Raw genomic sequence first — 16,096 nt, forward strand, 5'->3', positions numbered from 1 at the left:
GCCATTTTCACAATATTGATTCTTCCAATCCAGGTGCAAGGGATGTTTCTCCACTTTCTAGTGTCTCCTGCAATTTCTCGCATGAGTGTTTTAAAGTTCTCATTGTAGAGATTCTTTACTTCATTTGTTAGGTTTATTCAAAGGTACTTAATTAATTTATTTTTTTTTTGATGCAATTGTGAATGGGAGTGATTCTCTGATTTCATCCTCTGTGTGTTTGTTGTTAGCATATATGAAGGCTACTAATTTCTGTGTATTTATTTTGTATCCTGCTACATGGCTGTAGGTTTTGATCATCTCTAACAGTTTGCTTGTAGAGTCTTTAGGGTCCTTTATGTATAGAATCATGTCATCTGCAAATAAGGATAACTTGATCTCTTCCTTTCCAATTTGTATCCCTTTTATGTGTGTCTCTTGCCTTATTGCTATGGCTAAGATTTCCAAAACTATATTAAATAAAAGTGGAGACAGTGGACACCCTTGTCTTGTTCCTGATTTTAGTGGAAAAGCTTCCAGTTTTTCCCCATTTAGTAATATGTTGGCTGTAGGCTTGTCATAAATAGCCTTTATTATATTGAGATATGTTCCTTCTATTCCCAGTCTCTGTAGGACTTTTATCATGAAGGGATGTTGGATTTTGTCAAATGCTTTCTCTGCGTCTAATGAGATGATCATGTGATTTTTGTCCTTCAACCCATTTATGTAATGTATTACATTTATAGATTTGCGTATGTTGAACCATCCCTGCATCTCTGGGATAAAACCTACTTGGTCAGGGTGATTGATCTTTTTGATATACTCTTGTATTCTGTTTGCCAATATTTTGTTGAGAATTTTTGCATCTATGTTCATGAGGGAGATTGGTCTGTAATTTTCTTTTATTGTTCTATCTTTGCCTGGTTTTGGTATCAGGGTGATGCTGGCCTCATAGAAGGAGTTTGGTAGAATTCCTTCTTTTTCTATTTCCTGGAAAAGCTTAAGAAGCAATGGTGTTAGCTCTTCCTTAAAGGTCTGGTAAAATTCAGCAGTGAATCCATCTGGGCCTGGGCTTTTTTTAGTTGGGAGATTTTTGATAACTGTTCGGATCTCCATATTTGTTATAGGTCTATTTAAGTGATTAATCTCATTTTGATTTAATTTAGGTAGGTCATATAAATCAAGAAAATCATCCATTTCTTTCAGATTTTCATACTTTGTGGAGTATATGCTTTTATAGTATGTCCCTATGAGTTTTTGAATTTCTCTGGAATCTGTTGTGATGTTACCTTGTTCATCTCTGATTTTATTAATTTGTGTCTCTTCTCTCTTTCTTTTGGTCAGATTTGCTAAGGGTTTATCAATCTTGTTTATACTTTCAAAGAACCAACTCTTTGTTTCATTAATTCTTTGGATTTTTTTTTTGTTTCCATTTCATTAATTTCTGCCCTAATCTTTATTATTTCTTCCTGTCTACTGATTTTTGGTTTGCCTTGTTCTTCTTTTTCCAAGGCTTTAAGGTGAAGCATTAGGTCATTTACTTGAGACCTTTCTAATTGCTTAATATAGGCACTTAAGGCTATAAATTTACCTCTTAGAACTGCCTTCATTGTGTCCCAGAGATTTTGGTATGTTGTGTTCTCATTATCATTTGACTATAAATTTTTTGATTTCCTTCTTGATTTCTTCATTGACCCATTCATCATTTAGTAGTGTATTGTTTAGTTTCCATGATTTTGTGTATGCTCTATAGCCTTTCTTGCTACTGATTTGTAGTTTAATTCCATTGTGGTCAGATAGAATGCAAGGAATTATTTCAATTTTTCTGAATTTGTTAAGATTTGCTTTGTGTCCTAATATATGGTCTATTTTAGAGAATGTTCCATGTGCTGCTGAAAAGAATGCATATTCTGCAGCCTTTGGATGAAATGTCCTGTATATATCTGTTAGGTCCATTCCTTTTATGACCTCATTTAGTCCAGATGCCTCTCTGTTTATTTTTTCCTGGGATGCCCTGTCAATTGATGAGAGTGGGGTGTTAAAGTCACCCACCACCACTGTGTTTGGTGTTATCTGTGACCTTAGTTCTAATAGTGTTTGTTTGACGAATTTGGGAGCCCCCATGTTAGGTGCATATATGTTTAGGATTGTAATGTCCTCCTGTTGGAGTGTGCCCTTAATCAATATAAAGTGACCTTTCTTATCTTTCTTGACTAATGTTGGACTGAAGTCTACCTTGTCAGATATTAGGATAGCAACACTTGCTTGTTTTCTAGGCCCATTTGCTTGAAACACCGTTTTCCAACCTTTCACCCTAAGATAATGTCTATCCTTTGTAGAAAGGTGAGTTTCTTGGAGACAACAAATTGTAGGATCCTGTTTTTTAACCCAGTCTGCAAACCTGTCTTTTTGTTGGGGCATTGAGGCCATTGATATTAAGAGATACTATTGAAAGGTGTGTATTTATGTTTGCCTTTTTTTTTTTTTTTTTTTTTTTTTTTTTTGTGGTTCCAGTTCTACCTGTGCTGTCTTGTGTTAACTGGTATTTGAGTATTGCTTGTTTTTTCCAGGTTCCTTATATGTGTGCTTTTCCTTTTCTTCAGCATGGAGGATTCTATCAAATATTTTCTGTAGAGCTGATTTTGTCTTCAAATACTCCTTTAACCTGCTTTTGTCATGGAAGTCTTTATTTCTCCGTCTATTTGAATGGATAGCTTTGCAGGATAAAGTAACCTTGGTTGACAGTTGTTATCTTTCAGAACTTGGAATATATCACTCCAAGCCCTTCTGGCTTTTAAAGTTGGTGTTGAATAATCTGCTATAATCCTGATGGGCTTGCCTTTGTAGGTAACTTGATTTTTCTCTCTAACTGCTTTCAATATTTTTTCTTTGGTATGTGTGTTTGGAAGTTTGATTATAATATGGCAAGGAGAGGTTCTTTCTGGGTTTTGTCTGGCTGGGGTTCTAAAGGCTTCCTGTATCTGCATTGGCACCTCTTTCCCAATTTGGGGGAAATTTTCTTCTATGATTTTGTTGAAGACGCCCACTATGCCTTTGGAGTAGAATTCTTCTTCTACTATGCCCTGAATTCTTATATTTGATCTTTTCATAGTGTCCCAAATATCTTGAAATTCCCACTCATACCTTTCTATAAGTTTGTCTTTCTCTTTGTTGGACTGTATTAGATCTGCCACCTGGTCTTCTAGCTTAGATATTCTGTCCTCTCCCTCATCCATCCTACTGGTGAGATTTTCTATAGAGTTTTTTATTTCATTAACTGTGTTCTTCGTTGCTAGTAATTCTGACTGGTTTTTCTTTATTATTTCTACTTCCTTATTTATGTCTTGTATTGCCTTCTTTATTTCATTAAATTGGTTTCCTGCATCTTCTTTGATTCCTTTGATTTCCTCTTTGATTTCTTCTTTGATTTCTTCTTTGATTCTTTTGATTTGTTCTTTGACCTCTTTGAACATATTTACAATCATTCTTTTGAACTCTTTCTCAGGCATTTCCTCTAACTTGTTCTCACTGGAGGACATTTCTGATGCATTAATACTTTTAGGTGGATTTATATCATCTTGCTTTTTAGTGTTTCTTGTGTTATAATGTATATATTTTTGCATCTTGGATTAAGTTAAAGCTTGGATTTTCTAGCTAGCTGGGTATTCTTAGTTGTATCAATTGATTTGATGTTATATATTTCAGGGTAGGAGCTTAAGGTGTTAGGTGTGGCTCTTAAGACTCTCAGAGTATCTACAAAACTGTTCCTAGGGGTTGAGTTTCCCTGCTATGGGAGTATTCAAGCAGGCTGAGTGGAATAAAATACAGGTAGATTCTAAAATTTAACTAAACACTGTACACATTCAATCAAAAACAGCCCCAAGTATGTATGCAAGAGTAGTTATTATAACGACCAGATCACCTATCAACAAAGAGGTTAAGATTTCTGGTCTGTTGATGGATCCAACTCTGCTTGTGACCAAGTGAGACCCTTCCCTGGTGCAATCCCAGTTACCTTGGATGAGTTTGGTCTCAGTCAAGTTACTGCCTGGGTCGTCGGGCTGCTGTTCTGATTTCTGGAGCTGGGCACTGGCTTTTCCTGCGGGGCAAACCAAGCCTGGCAACTGTGGCCCTGCAGATCAGCTCCCCTGCTGCTGGAACTGCTGCTGCTGCTGTAGCTGCCACTGCTGGAGCCACCGCTGCTGCTGAAGCTGCTGCTGCTGGGTCCACTGCCGCTGCTGCCACTACTGTGTCAACTGCTGTTGGGGCCACTGTTACTGGTGACGGAGCTGCTGAAGTTGCTGCCGAACTCTGCTCCTGCTTGGGTCCCGCTGTCAGCTCAAGTTGGCGTGGCCGGGTCCCGGGACGCTGCTCTGTTTGCCGGAGCTGGGCTCAGGCGGTGGGGGAGGGGAGGGAGCCGCGGCTGCTCTGGTTCTCTCGCTGCTCCACGTGTGCTTCTACCTCGCGGTCTGCTCCTCCGCTGCTCGCTGCCGCTCTCCCCTCACATTTCCCGAGTTGCGGAGAGCGCGGTGTGAGGGAAGCGCCCGAGCCTGGCTTTTCCTGCGGCTCCAGCCGAGTCTGGCGGCTTTCTGGTGCGCCACGGCCGCCGCGGTTGGCGGGGCTGCCGGGGCCGCTTTTCCCGCCTGTGTGGGCTCTGGATGCTCTGGAACTCTTCTACTTCTCCGCTGCCGCTTCAATTTCCTATACACCTCACTTTTTAGTAAAAGTGTGTATTTTGCTGAGTTTTTTTGGTCTTTTCCCCTGTAGGCTGCTTTGGCATGGTACCTACGCCACCATCTCATGATTCTTTTTAAAACATATTTTATTTATTTGTTTATTTGACAGAAAGAAAGAGGAAGAGGCAGAAAGAAAGAGTGCACCAGGGCCTCCAGCCACTGCAAACAAACTCCAGACGTATGCGCCCACTTGTGCATCTGGCCTATGTGGGTCCTGGGGAATTGAACAGAGGTCCTTAGGCTTCACAGGCAAGCTCCTGGACTGTTGAGAAGGCTCACCACCTCCATGGGAAGCCAGGCTCCCAGCCACTGTCCCTGCCACACATAGGCGTTCCTCACCTGGGACACTGTCCCTGCCACCTGTACACTTTTCTAGCCTACAGTCCTAGAGGAAAGAGCTTTTGAAAGAAGCCTTTCATTTGCATTCTAAAGAGCCTTAGTCAGGTTTTCAAAATAAAGGCACTGTTTACCCTCATAGCAGAATTCAATTTGCTCCAAGGCTCTGAGGCATTTAAATTGGCAGGTTTTTCTGCTAAAGGTAAAGAAAAGAAGTTAGGTTTGAAGTCCAGGCTACTGTTACCCAGTGTTATGGAAAGATGACTGACTAACCCCTTTCCAAGGTGTCAAAACAATACTTCCAAATCCAAAAAGAATTCTAAAATAGCAAAAATCTTTCTCAAAGATGTTCAAGCCTTTTTCTTTTCTGAGAACTCTGAGCGTGTTATTTGAGGTCCTGGAACAGGCAGCAGGAGGAGGGTGAAGAAAGAGGAATGTGGGGTTCCTCTGACTAAGGGCCAACGCATCGATAACTTGGGGGTGTTCCTGAAAGGCCCAAGAATTCAGAAGCTCAGAAATACTATCACGCTCCAAGGGGAGCTTAAGCGGGCCCCCTGCATACCTCAAACTCCAGGCTTTACTCTCTGTTGGAAGCAAGTGAAGAATCCCTCTTCTCATTATATCAGAGCCCGCTCCTAATATAAAACTAGGTAAAAAGGGCATGAGATAGCCCTCAAGGATGGGAAATGAGTAATGAAGTGAACCACTTATTTGGTTTCTGTAAATAGCCTGCACTATACGCCTTACACTATAAGCCTTAATAGCCCACACTGTTAGCCTTAGTAGCTCGCACCATAAGCTGATACCACACTCTGCTACCCCCACCCAAGGACCTGCGCAAATGCTGACCACCAAGGTCATAAACTAATTGGCTTAGAAACTATGGGGTGGCACAAACTGACTGGCTAACACCCTGCGGGGCTCCTAATATTAGAAAATGATTGGTCTAATGCACAGGCTTTGTTAGAAACCCTATAAAAACTGTCCTGTTCCTGCATTCGGGGCTCTGCAGTCCTCTACCCCTGTGAGGTGTACGACTGTGGGCCCCAGCGCGCTTGGAATAAAATCCTCTTGCAGTTTGCATCAAGACCGCTTCTCGTGAGTGATTTGGGGTGTCGCCTTATCCGGGCAGAGCGTGGGGGCCTCCTACGGGGGTTTTTTCCTACATTCCTGGGTCCTTGTCTCATGAATTTGAAGAATAAAATCCACAGACCAGAAGATAAGGTCCAGTAAGATTTTATTTTTAAAAAATATTTTGCTTTTATTTATTTATTTTTATTTGAGAGAAAGAGGCAGAGAGAGGGAGAATGAGAATGGGCATACCAGGGCTTCCTAGCCACTACAAACAACGCATGTGCCACCTTGTGCATCTAGCTTATGTGGATCCTAGGGAATCAAACCTGGGTCTTTTGACCTTGCAGGCAAACACCTTAACTGCTAAGCCATCTCTCAGGCCCCAGAAAGATTTTATTATAGCTTAAAGCTTTAAGGAGGGAGAAAAGAAGGGGGGCTCAAGAGGAGAAAGTTAGGTGAAGCTCTTGCCCAGAGCAGGCAAGAGGTGGTTTGAGAAGCCCAGTTCAAGGCTGGCATTATGGATTGTTTAAAATATATTTTATTTTCATTTATTTAAGAGAGAGAGGGATACAGAAATGGGCAGGCAGATAGAGAGAGAGAAAATGGGTATGCCAGGGCCTCCAGCCACTGCAAACAACCTACAGATGCATGTGCCTCCTTGTGCATCTGGCTTATGCGTGTCCTGGGAAGTTGAACCTGGGTCCTTTGGCTTTGCAGGCAAACGCCTTAACCTCTAAGCCATCTCTCCAGCCCAGCGTTGTGGATTTTTTTGAGCCTGCGGACAGGCCGCTGGTTTAGCCAGTCTAGTCCTGACACCAGGTGTCTGCAGTCACAATCTCTTCCCAGGAATCCTGATTCTCTAGGAAAGGAAAGGGAAGAATCCCCAAGGGGGCAAAGATAAGGAAAGGCCACTCCTGACCTAAAGTGCAATGACCTAGATTTTCCCGTGTAGGTCAAGGACAATTCCTACACTTGTCCAAGAGGAAGCTATTCACTCTGTGGGTTGGTCACCCCTAAGTTGCCTGGCCAATTTCTGTCTCCCTTCATAGACATGAAAGCCAGCGAGTTAGCCACTGTCCCCAACACTTTCCATTAAGCACACACATACTCCAACTCATGGGTTTTTTAAAAATATTATTTATTTATTTACTTTGAGAAAGAGAGAATGAACATACCAGGCCCTCTAGCTACTGCAAACGAACTCCAGATGCATCCGTGACCATGTCCATCTGACTTACGTGGGTTCTGGGGAATCGAACCTGGGTCCTTAGGCTTCACAGACAAGTGACTTAACCACTAAGCCATCGAGGTAGGTCTCACTCTAGCCCAGGCTGACCTGGAATTCACTATGTAGTCTCAGGGTGGCCTCAAACTCATGGCGATCCTCCTGCCTCTGCCTCCCGAGTGCTGGGGTTAGAGGCATGCGCCTGGCTACATACTCCAACACGTACACATGCTCCCTAGTAGTGAAGAGGAAAAACAAAAACCTTCCAGGCAGAGTTGGCTCAGCTGTAAAGTGTTTATAGTGCAAGCATGGGGACCTCACTTTGGATCCCCAGCACCCACACAAGTGCTAGGAATGGTGGTGTACACCCATAACCCCAGCTTTCCGGACGTGGACACAGGTGGGTGCTGTTAGGTCAGGACAAAAATGGAGTCCCAGCAGGAGGGCGACAGAGACACAAGGCAGTGGGTCATCACGTTCCTCAGCCATCATCCCTTCCTTGCCCACAGTGGCCCAGGTCCAGGTTTCCTGCCCCCTTACCTCTCAGGTCACCTGGTCCCTGTTCCGGTCTCACACCCTGGCTATCTGAAATGTAAATAGCAAAGGAGTTCTTCCCCCAGCCGAAGAGCTCTATATAAGCCACTGTCTAATCGCAAAGTTGGCTGTACTCCGCTCTTGAGAGTCAGTCCTGGCTGCTTATGTCTTCCCTGAATAAAAGCTTCTATCTTTGCCTCAGAGTGGTCTCTGTGGCCTTGGTCACTCCTGAATCCTACAGGTCCCTTGGTCAAGCTAGCTATATAGATGAGCTGAATGGGTGAGTTCTAGGTCCAGTAAGAGACCTTATCTCAATAAATAAGATAGAGAGCAGCAGAGAGAGACACGATGTCAGTCTCCGACCTCCACATGAATATGGACACACGTGTACACCTACCCACACACACTGTGCCGCACACATACAAACATTTATACACACACACATGCCACAAATACACATTTTAAAAAAATTTAATACCTTCATCCCTTGTCTGACTAGAATTCCTACTGGAAAACATTAACAAGAGATAAGCGTGTAGTATTTTGGATGAAGATTTACATGAGGCAGGAGCATTTATAAAGAAACTGGCAGGAGCATTTATAAAGAAAGAGGCTGGAGAGATGGCTTAGCAGTTAAGAGCTTGCCTGTGAAGCCTAAGGACCTCAGTTCGAGGCTCGATTCCCCAGGACCCACATTAGCCAGATACACAAGGGGTGCACGCATCTGGAATTCGTCTGCAGTGGCTGGAAGCCCTGGCACGCCCATTCTCTCTCTCTCTCCCTCTCTCTCTCTATCTCTCTCTCTCTCTCTCTCCCTCTTTCTCTGTCTGTCGCTTTCAAATAAATAAATAAAAATAAACCAAAAAAAATTTTAAAAAAAGAAAGAAACAATGTGTGCATTTCTAAAGTAGGTATGATGATTAATTTTGGTTGACCATTTGACAGGCTTTAGAAACAATGTGAAAATGTATCTCTGGGCCTGAATTTGAGGGATTTTCTAGATTCTAGATTTTCTAGAATGGTGTGCCCATTCTCTCTCTCTCTCTCTCTCTCTCTCTCCCTCTCAAATAAATAAGTAAAATATATTTTGTATAAAAGGAGAAAGCTAGGGGCTGAGGGATGGCTTAACAGTTAAAGCATTTGCCTGCAAAGCCAAAGGACCTAGAGTCAAACCCCAGGACCCACGTTAGCCAGATGCATAAGGTGGTGCACATGTCTGGAGTTCATTGACAGTGGCTGGAGGCCCTGGCATGCCCATTCTCTCCCTCTCTCTTTCTCTCTCTCTCTCTCTCTCTCTCTCTCTCTCTCTCTCTCTCTCTCTCTCCCTCTCCCTCTCCCTCTCCCTCTCCCTCTCCCTCTCTTTCTCTGTCAAATAAATGAATAAAATAAAATAAATAAAAAAGAGCCAGGCGTGGTGGCACATGCCTTTAATCCCAGCACTCGGAGGCAGAAGTAGGAGAATCACCATGAGTTCGAGGCCACCCTGAAATTACATAATGAATTCCAGGTCAGCCTGAGCTAGAGAGAGACCCTTCCTCAAAAAACCAAAAGAAAAACAAAAAAGGAGAGCGCTAAGTAGACGCCAGCATCCGTCGCTCCCTGGCTCCCGACTGAGGTGCTGTGTGAGCAGCTGCGAATGCCCCCACGCATGCATCCCTCCCATCACGATGGAGGATGGATGGGGCCCCCTCAAGCTGTAAGCAGGAAAGCCAAAAACGCTTCTGTAACAGTCAGCTTCACATTGCTGAGCTGGACTTCCAGACCAGACACAGTTTTGGAGGAAGGGATAGGGACTGAAGCCTACAGATCCAGGGGAAGCTCCCTAACGGCAGAAGCTGGCCTGCCCCACCTCCAGCAGGAAGAACCCCGACCCCACTGCAGAAGCAAGCACAGGGCAGGAGCCCCAGGCAGGACTCCAGCACCCTGCCTACCATCAGCCTGGAATTCCGATCCATCCCCCAAAACCTTCGGGCTGGACCCTGGTATCCACTCACAGTTACACCTCCTCCAGCCAGGTGGCTGCAGATCTAAATTACAAACTGCTATGAAATCCTGAATATACTGGGGGCCATCCATTCAAACTCCCACATTCTTTGCTCCAGTCAGATATTGGTTGAAGCAACTAAAAAAGCATCCAGTTCAGTGCACGTTCGACAAAGACTGGAATGTGACCAGCGAGTGTGCTGTGACAAAAGGGTGTGTATGGTGAAGTAAAGATAGGAAACTAAGCAAGGCCTGCCGTTCAGAGTCCTCCATCCACGGAGATTCAGGACAATGCTCTCTCCCAGGTGTAGACAGGGCATCTCTCACAGGAGTGACCATGACCAGCATTAAGGGGAAAGGGAAGGCCGGAGTCCTTCCTGCACGTTCCGAGGTGCCCCATTTAGGAGTGGTACACTCTGACAAGGTCAGGCCCACTCAGGGTGGTACGGCCAGAGACTAGCCCATTCTGAATTCTGTCACTCACTTAAACTCACTGAGTTTTATAGTCTCCTTGGCATACACCCCTATCAAATGTCCTATCTATTTTACATACTTTCTTTTGCTTTTCTAACCCCTTACCCTCCAAACTGTGAGAAATAAAGAAGCAGAGGTTTTTCAAAAAAAAATCAGTTTTATTTATTGTCTCTACCCAGAGCAGTGCCTACTATACAGAAAGTACACATGGTGGATGGATGGATGGATGGAAAATCCCTAAAGCTCTAAAAATCAAAATGTCAGGTTACAAATAAGTTGAGGGCTGCAGAACTGGCTCAGAGATTAATGCACTTGTTTGCAAAGCCTAGCAGCCTGGGCTCAGCCCCCATACTCACATCAAGCCAGAGGCACAAAGGGGTGCATGAACTGTGCACCTGGAGTTGGTTTACAGTGAGTGGCCACAGGCCCTGGCACACCCATTCTCCCCCCCCCCCACTCTCTCCTTGCAAATCAATAATAAATAGATAAAAATGTTTCTTAAGAAAATGAATTGACAGAGCTGAGCATGGTGGTGCACGCCTTTAAACCCAGCATTGGGAGGCAATGAGTTCAAGGCCAGCCTGAGATTATGTAGTGAGTTCCAGGTCAGCCTAGGCTAGAGCGACACCCTGCCTCAAAAACCCAAAGGAAAAATAATTGATTATGTTATGATAATGGCACATTTTTATCAAGTGGAAACTTGATAAATTTTTGCTATTTAAAATTATTTCAGGTGTTTGCTTATAGTATGTAACATACGCTGGCAGCAAAGCATTTCAAGCTAAGCCATCCTGAAATGTTCCAATATCAGTATTCCCCAACTAGTCACTCAGACCCCAACGCAAAAATGGGGCCTCGGGCCCTGGTAACATAGAGCTTGGGAACCACTAAGTCCTCAATACCTAGCTAATGAAGTAAAACAGGATTTTCGGTCCCCACAAAATTCTAGAAATTTCCCACAAAAAAGAAATCTAGACTATAAAATAATCTTTGGGTGTAAATCATTACTTATTGAAATTTTAGGAGGAAAAGCCTGTATAAGGGACTAGATCTAGGATGTATATACTTGTGAATAAAGGACTTTTTTTGTTTTTAATAACTGCAAATAATGTAATAGTTTTAACTCTTATGAGAAGATAATAAATATTTTGAAAGGTTTACATTATAATTAATACTTCTTCCCTCACAACACTCCTCTGTATTTTTTTTTTTTTTTTGGTTTTTCAAGATAGGGTGTGTTTTTTATAATTTGCTTTTTGTGGCAAGCCCAACAGACTGTTTTTTTTAATGCAATCAAACTCCAGACATGTGCACCCCTTTTTTCACATGAGCGACCTTGTGCATATGCATCTGGTTTACACGGGACCTGGAGAGTCAAACATGAGTCCTTAAGCTTTGCAGCTAAGTGCCTTAACCACTAAGCCATCTCTCCAGTTCTATTTTTAATAATTGTTTATTCATAAATTTTTATTTATTTATTTGCAAGCAAAGAGAGATAGAAGAAACACATACACAGAGAGAGAGAGAGAGAATTAGCACACCAGAGCTTCCATCTGATACAAATGAACTCCAGATGTATGCGCCATTGTGCATCTGGCTTTACATAGGTACTGGGGAATCGAATCTAGGTCGTCAGGTTTTGCAGACAAGCACCTTAGCCACTGAGCCATCTCTCCAGCCCACTCCTCTGTATTTTAACCACACTATTAAAGCAAGGATGGTACAGAAATAGCCACAAATATTACATAAAAATTTTTTAATTTCATGTTCTATTTTCTTTAGAATACAGTTTTCAAAAAGCCATCTCACAGAAGGCAAAAAATTTCTGAAACTAAACAGGATATTGAACAAATAAATAAGTCTTCAAGATGATACATTATGGATTGTCTACTCATATAAGAATAGACAGATAAGTCGGTGGAATGGAATCCAGAATCTACAAATACACTCTGACGTTTATCATTAATTTCTTTCAACAAGGTTGCAAGGACAATTCAAGTGGAGAAAAGAGCCTTTGCAACAAATGGTTCTGAGACTTCTTAGATATCAGTGGCAGTTAATCTCCACTGTCAACCTGACTGCATTAAGAAATATCTGGGAGATGCGTGAAGCACACCTCTGCATGTCTATGAGGGTGTGCTAGAGACGATGAGACCCTGAATGCTCTGACGGAATGGACGGGTTAATCTCCTGATGCATTCATCATACAGCATTACTAGGAGTTGGTGAAAGGTAGGGGAGGGGACCTAGGTCTTCATAACACCATGTAGGTTCCAAAGTATGCACTATATTGAGAGAGTCATGGCCAAAATTATGAAAAATACCTATAGCTTAATAATAAAATAAAATAATTCCATTAAAATGCAGTGAGAGGACCTGAGCAGACATTTCTCCAAGGAAGATGCACAGTGAGTAATAAATGCGGGCATCATTTCGCATCACAGAATTGCAAATAAATTCACACTGAGATGCCACTTAGGACATAATAGAGTGGATAAAATCAAAAGGATTGATAATAGCAGGTGTTGGGGGAGGCTTTAGAGAGATTGGAACCCTCATACACTACTGGTGTGAATACAACATAATGTAGCCATTGTGGAAAACACTTTGTTCCTTTAAAAGTTGAAATAAGAGTTAGCATGTGACCCAGGAATTCTCCTCCTAGGTTATATCCAAGAGAAATTAAAATATACGTCCAAAAGTGACTTGTGTATAAATGTTCATAGCGTTATTTCTTATGGCTAAAATGTAGATGGACGGTTGGAGGGATAGCTTAGTGGTTAAGGCGCTTGTCTGTAAAGCCAAGTGACCTAGGTTTGATTTCCCAGGACTCATTTAAGCCTGATGGCACATGCATCTGGAGTTTGTTTGCAGCAGCTGGAGCCCTGGCACACCCATTCTCATTCTCATTCATTCTCTCTCTCTCTCTCTTTCTCTCCCTCTCTCTCTCCCCCCCCCCCCCCTCTCTCTCTCTCTCTCTCTCTCTCTCTCTCTCTCTCCTTTCTCTCTCTCAAATAAGTAAATGGAAATAAAAATATTAAAAAGTAAAATAGAGGTGGCTCCGCCGCCGCTGCCGCTGCCTCCTCCTCCTCCTCCTCCTCCCATTTACGCTGTCCCGGCGGCGGCGGTGGCGGCAAAAGAGGAGGAGGAGGAGGAACTCTGCACGTACTGGCCACGCTCCCGGCCCAGCAGAAGTCAAAGCTGCAGCCAGCTCCGGGCTGGGGCCATGGGCGTCCTGCGCCGCCTGGGGAATGAGGACGGAGGCAGAGGCAGCGGGGCAGCCTCTCGAGCCCGGGGACTTCGTGCAGCTGCCTGTCCCCGTCATCCAGCAGCTCTACCACTGGGACTGTGGCCTGGCCTGCTCCAGGATGGTGCTGCGGTACCTGGGCCAGCTGGACGATGGAGAGTTTGAGAATGCCCTGCAGGATCTGCAGTTGACCAAGAGCATCTGGACCATCGACCTGGCCTACCTGATGTGCCACTTTGGTGTGAGACACCGCTTCTGTACCCAGACCCTGGGTGTCGACAAGGGTTACAAGAACCAGTCCTTCTACAGGAAGCACTTCGACACTGAGGAGACCCGGGTGAACCAGCTGTTCGCGCAGGCCGAGACCTACAGCGTGCTGGTGGAGAAATGCGCAGTTAGCGTGCAGGACATTCAGGCGCACCTGGCGCAGGGCCACGTGGCCATTGTGCTGGTGAACTCGGGGGTGCTGCACTGTGACCTGTGCCCCAGGCCCGTCAAGTACTGCTGCCTCACCCCCAGTGGCCACCGCTGCTTCTGCCGTACCCCCGACTACCAGGGCCACTTCATCGTCCTGCGTGGTTACAACAGGGCCACCGGCTGCATCTTCTACAACAACCCAGCCTACGCTGACCGAATGTGCAGCACCAGCATCAGTAACTTTGAGGAGCCCAGGACCAGCTACGGGACAGATGAGGACATCCTCTTCGTCTACCTGGACAGCTGACAGCCAGAGCCTAGGGTGTCTGGCCCTCAGGCCCCAGCCACTCAGGATGCCCGGGCGCAAGGCATGCAGAACTTTCGCCTCAGTCCATTTGGCTAGCCCCAAGGAAGCCTAGGAAGCCTGCTTTGTCCACCAGTGTTGTGTGTCAATCATGCCGTTCACTCACATCACACACATGCTAGTTGCTGGGGCCACCACCTGAGCCTCTAGGGGGATCCTCTCTCAAGACTCGAGTCCAACCCTGTCTGTGCCCAGAAGTGCTGCCTTCCAGCAAGACCCGAGGCAAGGGGAGGGGCTGGAGCCAGCCTCCCCACAGGCCTTGGAGCTGAGTCCTGGAGAGAAGTCGCTTGACCTGATGCTGCTCATCAAGACAGTAGTCCAAAACAGGCCCCTGGTGCTGGGCCACTCCACGCCTTGATCTCTTGCAGTGTCACTGAGAAGACCCCACCACCACCACCACCGTCCCATTGCAGATGGCACCACTGTGCCCTCCTGCCTCCAGTGACTGGACGTTTCTGTGACTGGGTGTGAAGCCCTGTCACCACACAGCACAGGCACTCTGCCCTGAAGCTCCCTGGTCCCTGGGGCTCTAGGGTCATCTCAGTCTTCCAGGTATTCCAGCTCTGAGGAGGGCCTTTGGTAGTTGGCTGGTCCTCAGTTCAGACGGGCCCAGCAGAGAGAATGCTTCCAGAATAAAGAGCTGCCGAGGCCTCCCGACACCAGCCTCAATCCCCAGAGCAGGATCTGTCCTAAGTGTGGGAGCCCCAGTCTCTGGAGGAAGGGTGCTAGGGCCTGCCCTTTGGAAACTGGGCAGGGGACAGCCTGCAGCCTCTCACCCAGCCTGGTTTTCACCCCAGTACCTTCTGCACAGGGTACCATGTCTTCTCAGTCTTGAACAGGAGCAAGGCCAGAGTCACACAAAGTAACATTGACTTTTATGTTCCTCTTGGTATCAAGGGTGTTTGCATCTCAGGGGAGACGAGACTAGATCTCAGGTACTCTGTCTTTTGGGGGAGACAAGACCAGATTGCAGGTACTCTGTCTTTCGGGGGAGACAAGATCAGATCGTAGGTACTCTGTGTCTTTCGGGGGAGACAAGACCAGATCGTAGGTACGGTGTGTCTTTCGGGGGAGACAAGACCAGATCGCAGGTTCTCTGTCTTTCGGGGGAGACAAGACCAGATCGCAGGTTCTCTGTCTTTTGCGGGAGACAAGACCAGATCACAGGTTCTCTGTCTTTCGGGGGAGAGAAGACCAGATCGTAGGTACTGTGTGTCTTTCGGGGGAGACAAGACCAGATCACAGGTTCTCTGTGTCTTTCGGGGGAGGCAAGAGTAGATTGCAGGTACTTTGGAACCACTGCCACCTCTTCGTAGGCAGGTAAGCCAGCCCGAATTCTGTATCACAGAGGGGACTTGCCTACCCAGCAGTCCTATTGGCAGATACCTCTCACCCTGTAGGGGAAGAGGCTGGCCTCTGGGGACAGTTTGCCCAGGACAGTGATGGAACTAAGTGTTGACTCAGATATGCACCAAAGTGACAAAGGAAATGGTCATTCCCAAAGTGGAGGAGGAACCCACTCATGAGCTGCCTCTGGTAGGGAGGCAGGAATACCCACAATCCCTGTACTTCCAGGGCCGTGGTCTCCCAGTGCCTGAAGTGTGACGTGATGGTGGCTTCCTCCCCTACCTGAGCACCGCAGCTGTGAGGGACAGAAGTGGACTGTGTCTACAGGGGCTGTCAGACCCCCCCACCCACACTGCTCTTACAGCTCCTCAATGCTAGAAGCC

At 45.4% G+C, this 16,096-nt stretch overlaps 1 protein-coding gene across 1 annotated transcript; it reads left to right on the plus strand.

The window, feature by feature from the left end:
- Window positions 1-13,494: 13,494 nt before the first annotated feature.
- On the plus strand, window positions 13,495-15,023 carry LOC123456425 (protein GUCD1-like). The gene has a single exon (XM_045139560.1). It carries the CDS (start codon window positions 13,590-13,592, stop codon window positions 14,307-14,309), a length of 720 nt encoding a protein of 239 aa, XP_044995495.1. The 5' UTR covers window positions 13,495-13,589; the 3' UTR covers window positions 14,310-15,023.
- Window positions 15,024-16,096: the final 1,073 nt, after the last annotated feature.

The sequence above is a fragment of the Jaculus jaculus genome, chromosome 22 (assembly GCF_020740685.1).
Source record: "Jaculus jaculus isolate mJacJac1 chromosome 22, mJacJac1.mat.Y.cur, whole genome shotgun sequence".
In the NCBI taxonomy this organism is placed as follows: domain Eukaryota; kingdom Metazoa; phylum Chordata; class Mammalia; order Rodentia; family Dipodidae; genus Jaculus; species Jaculus jaculus.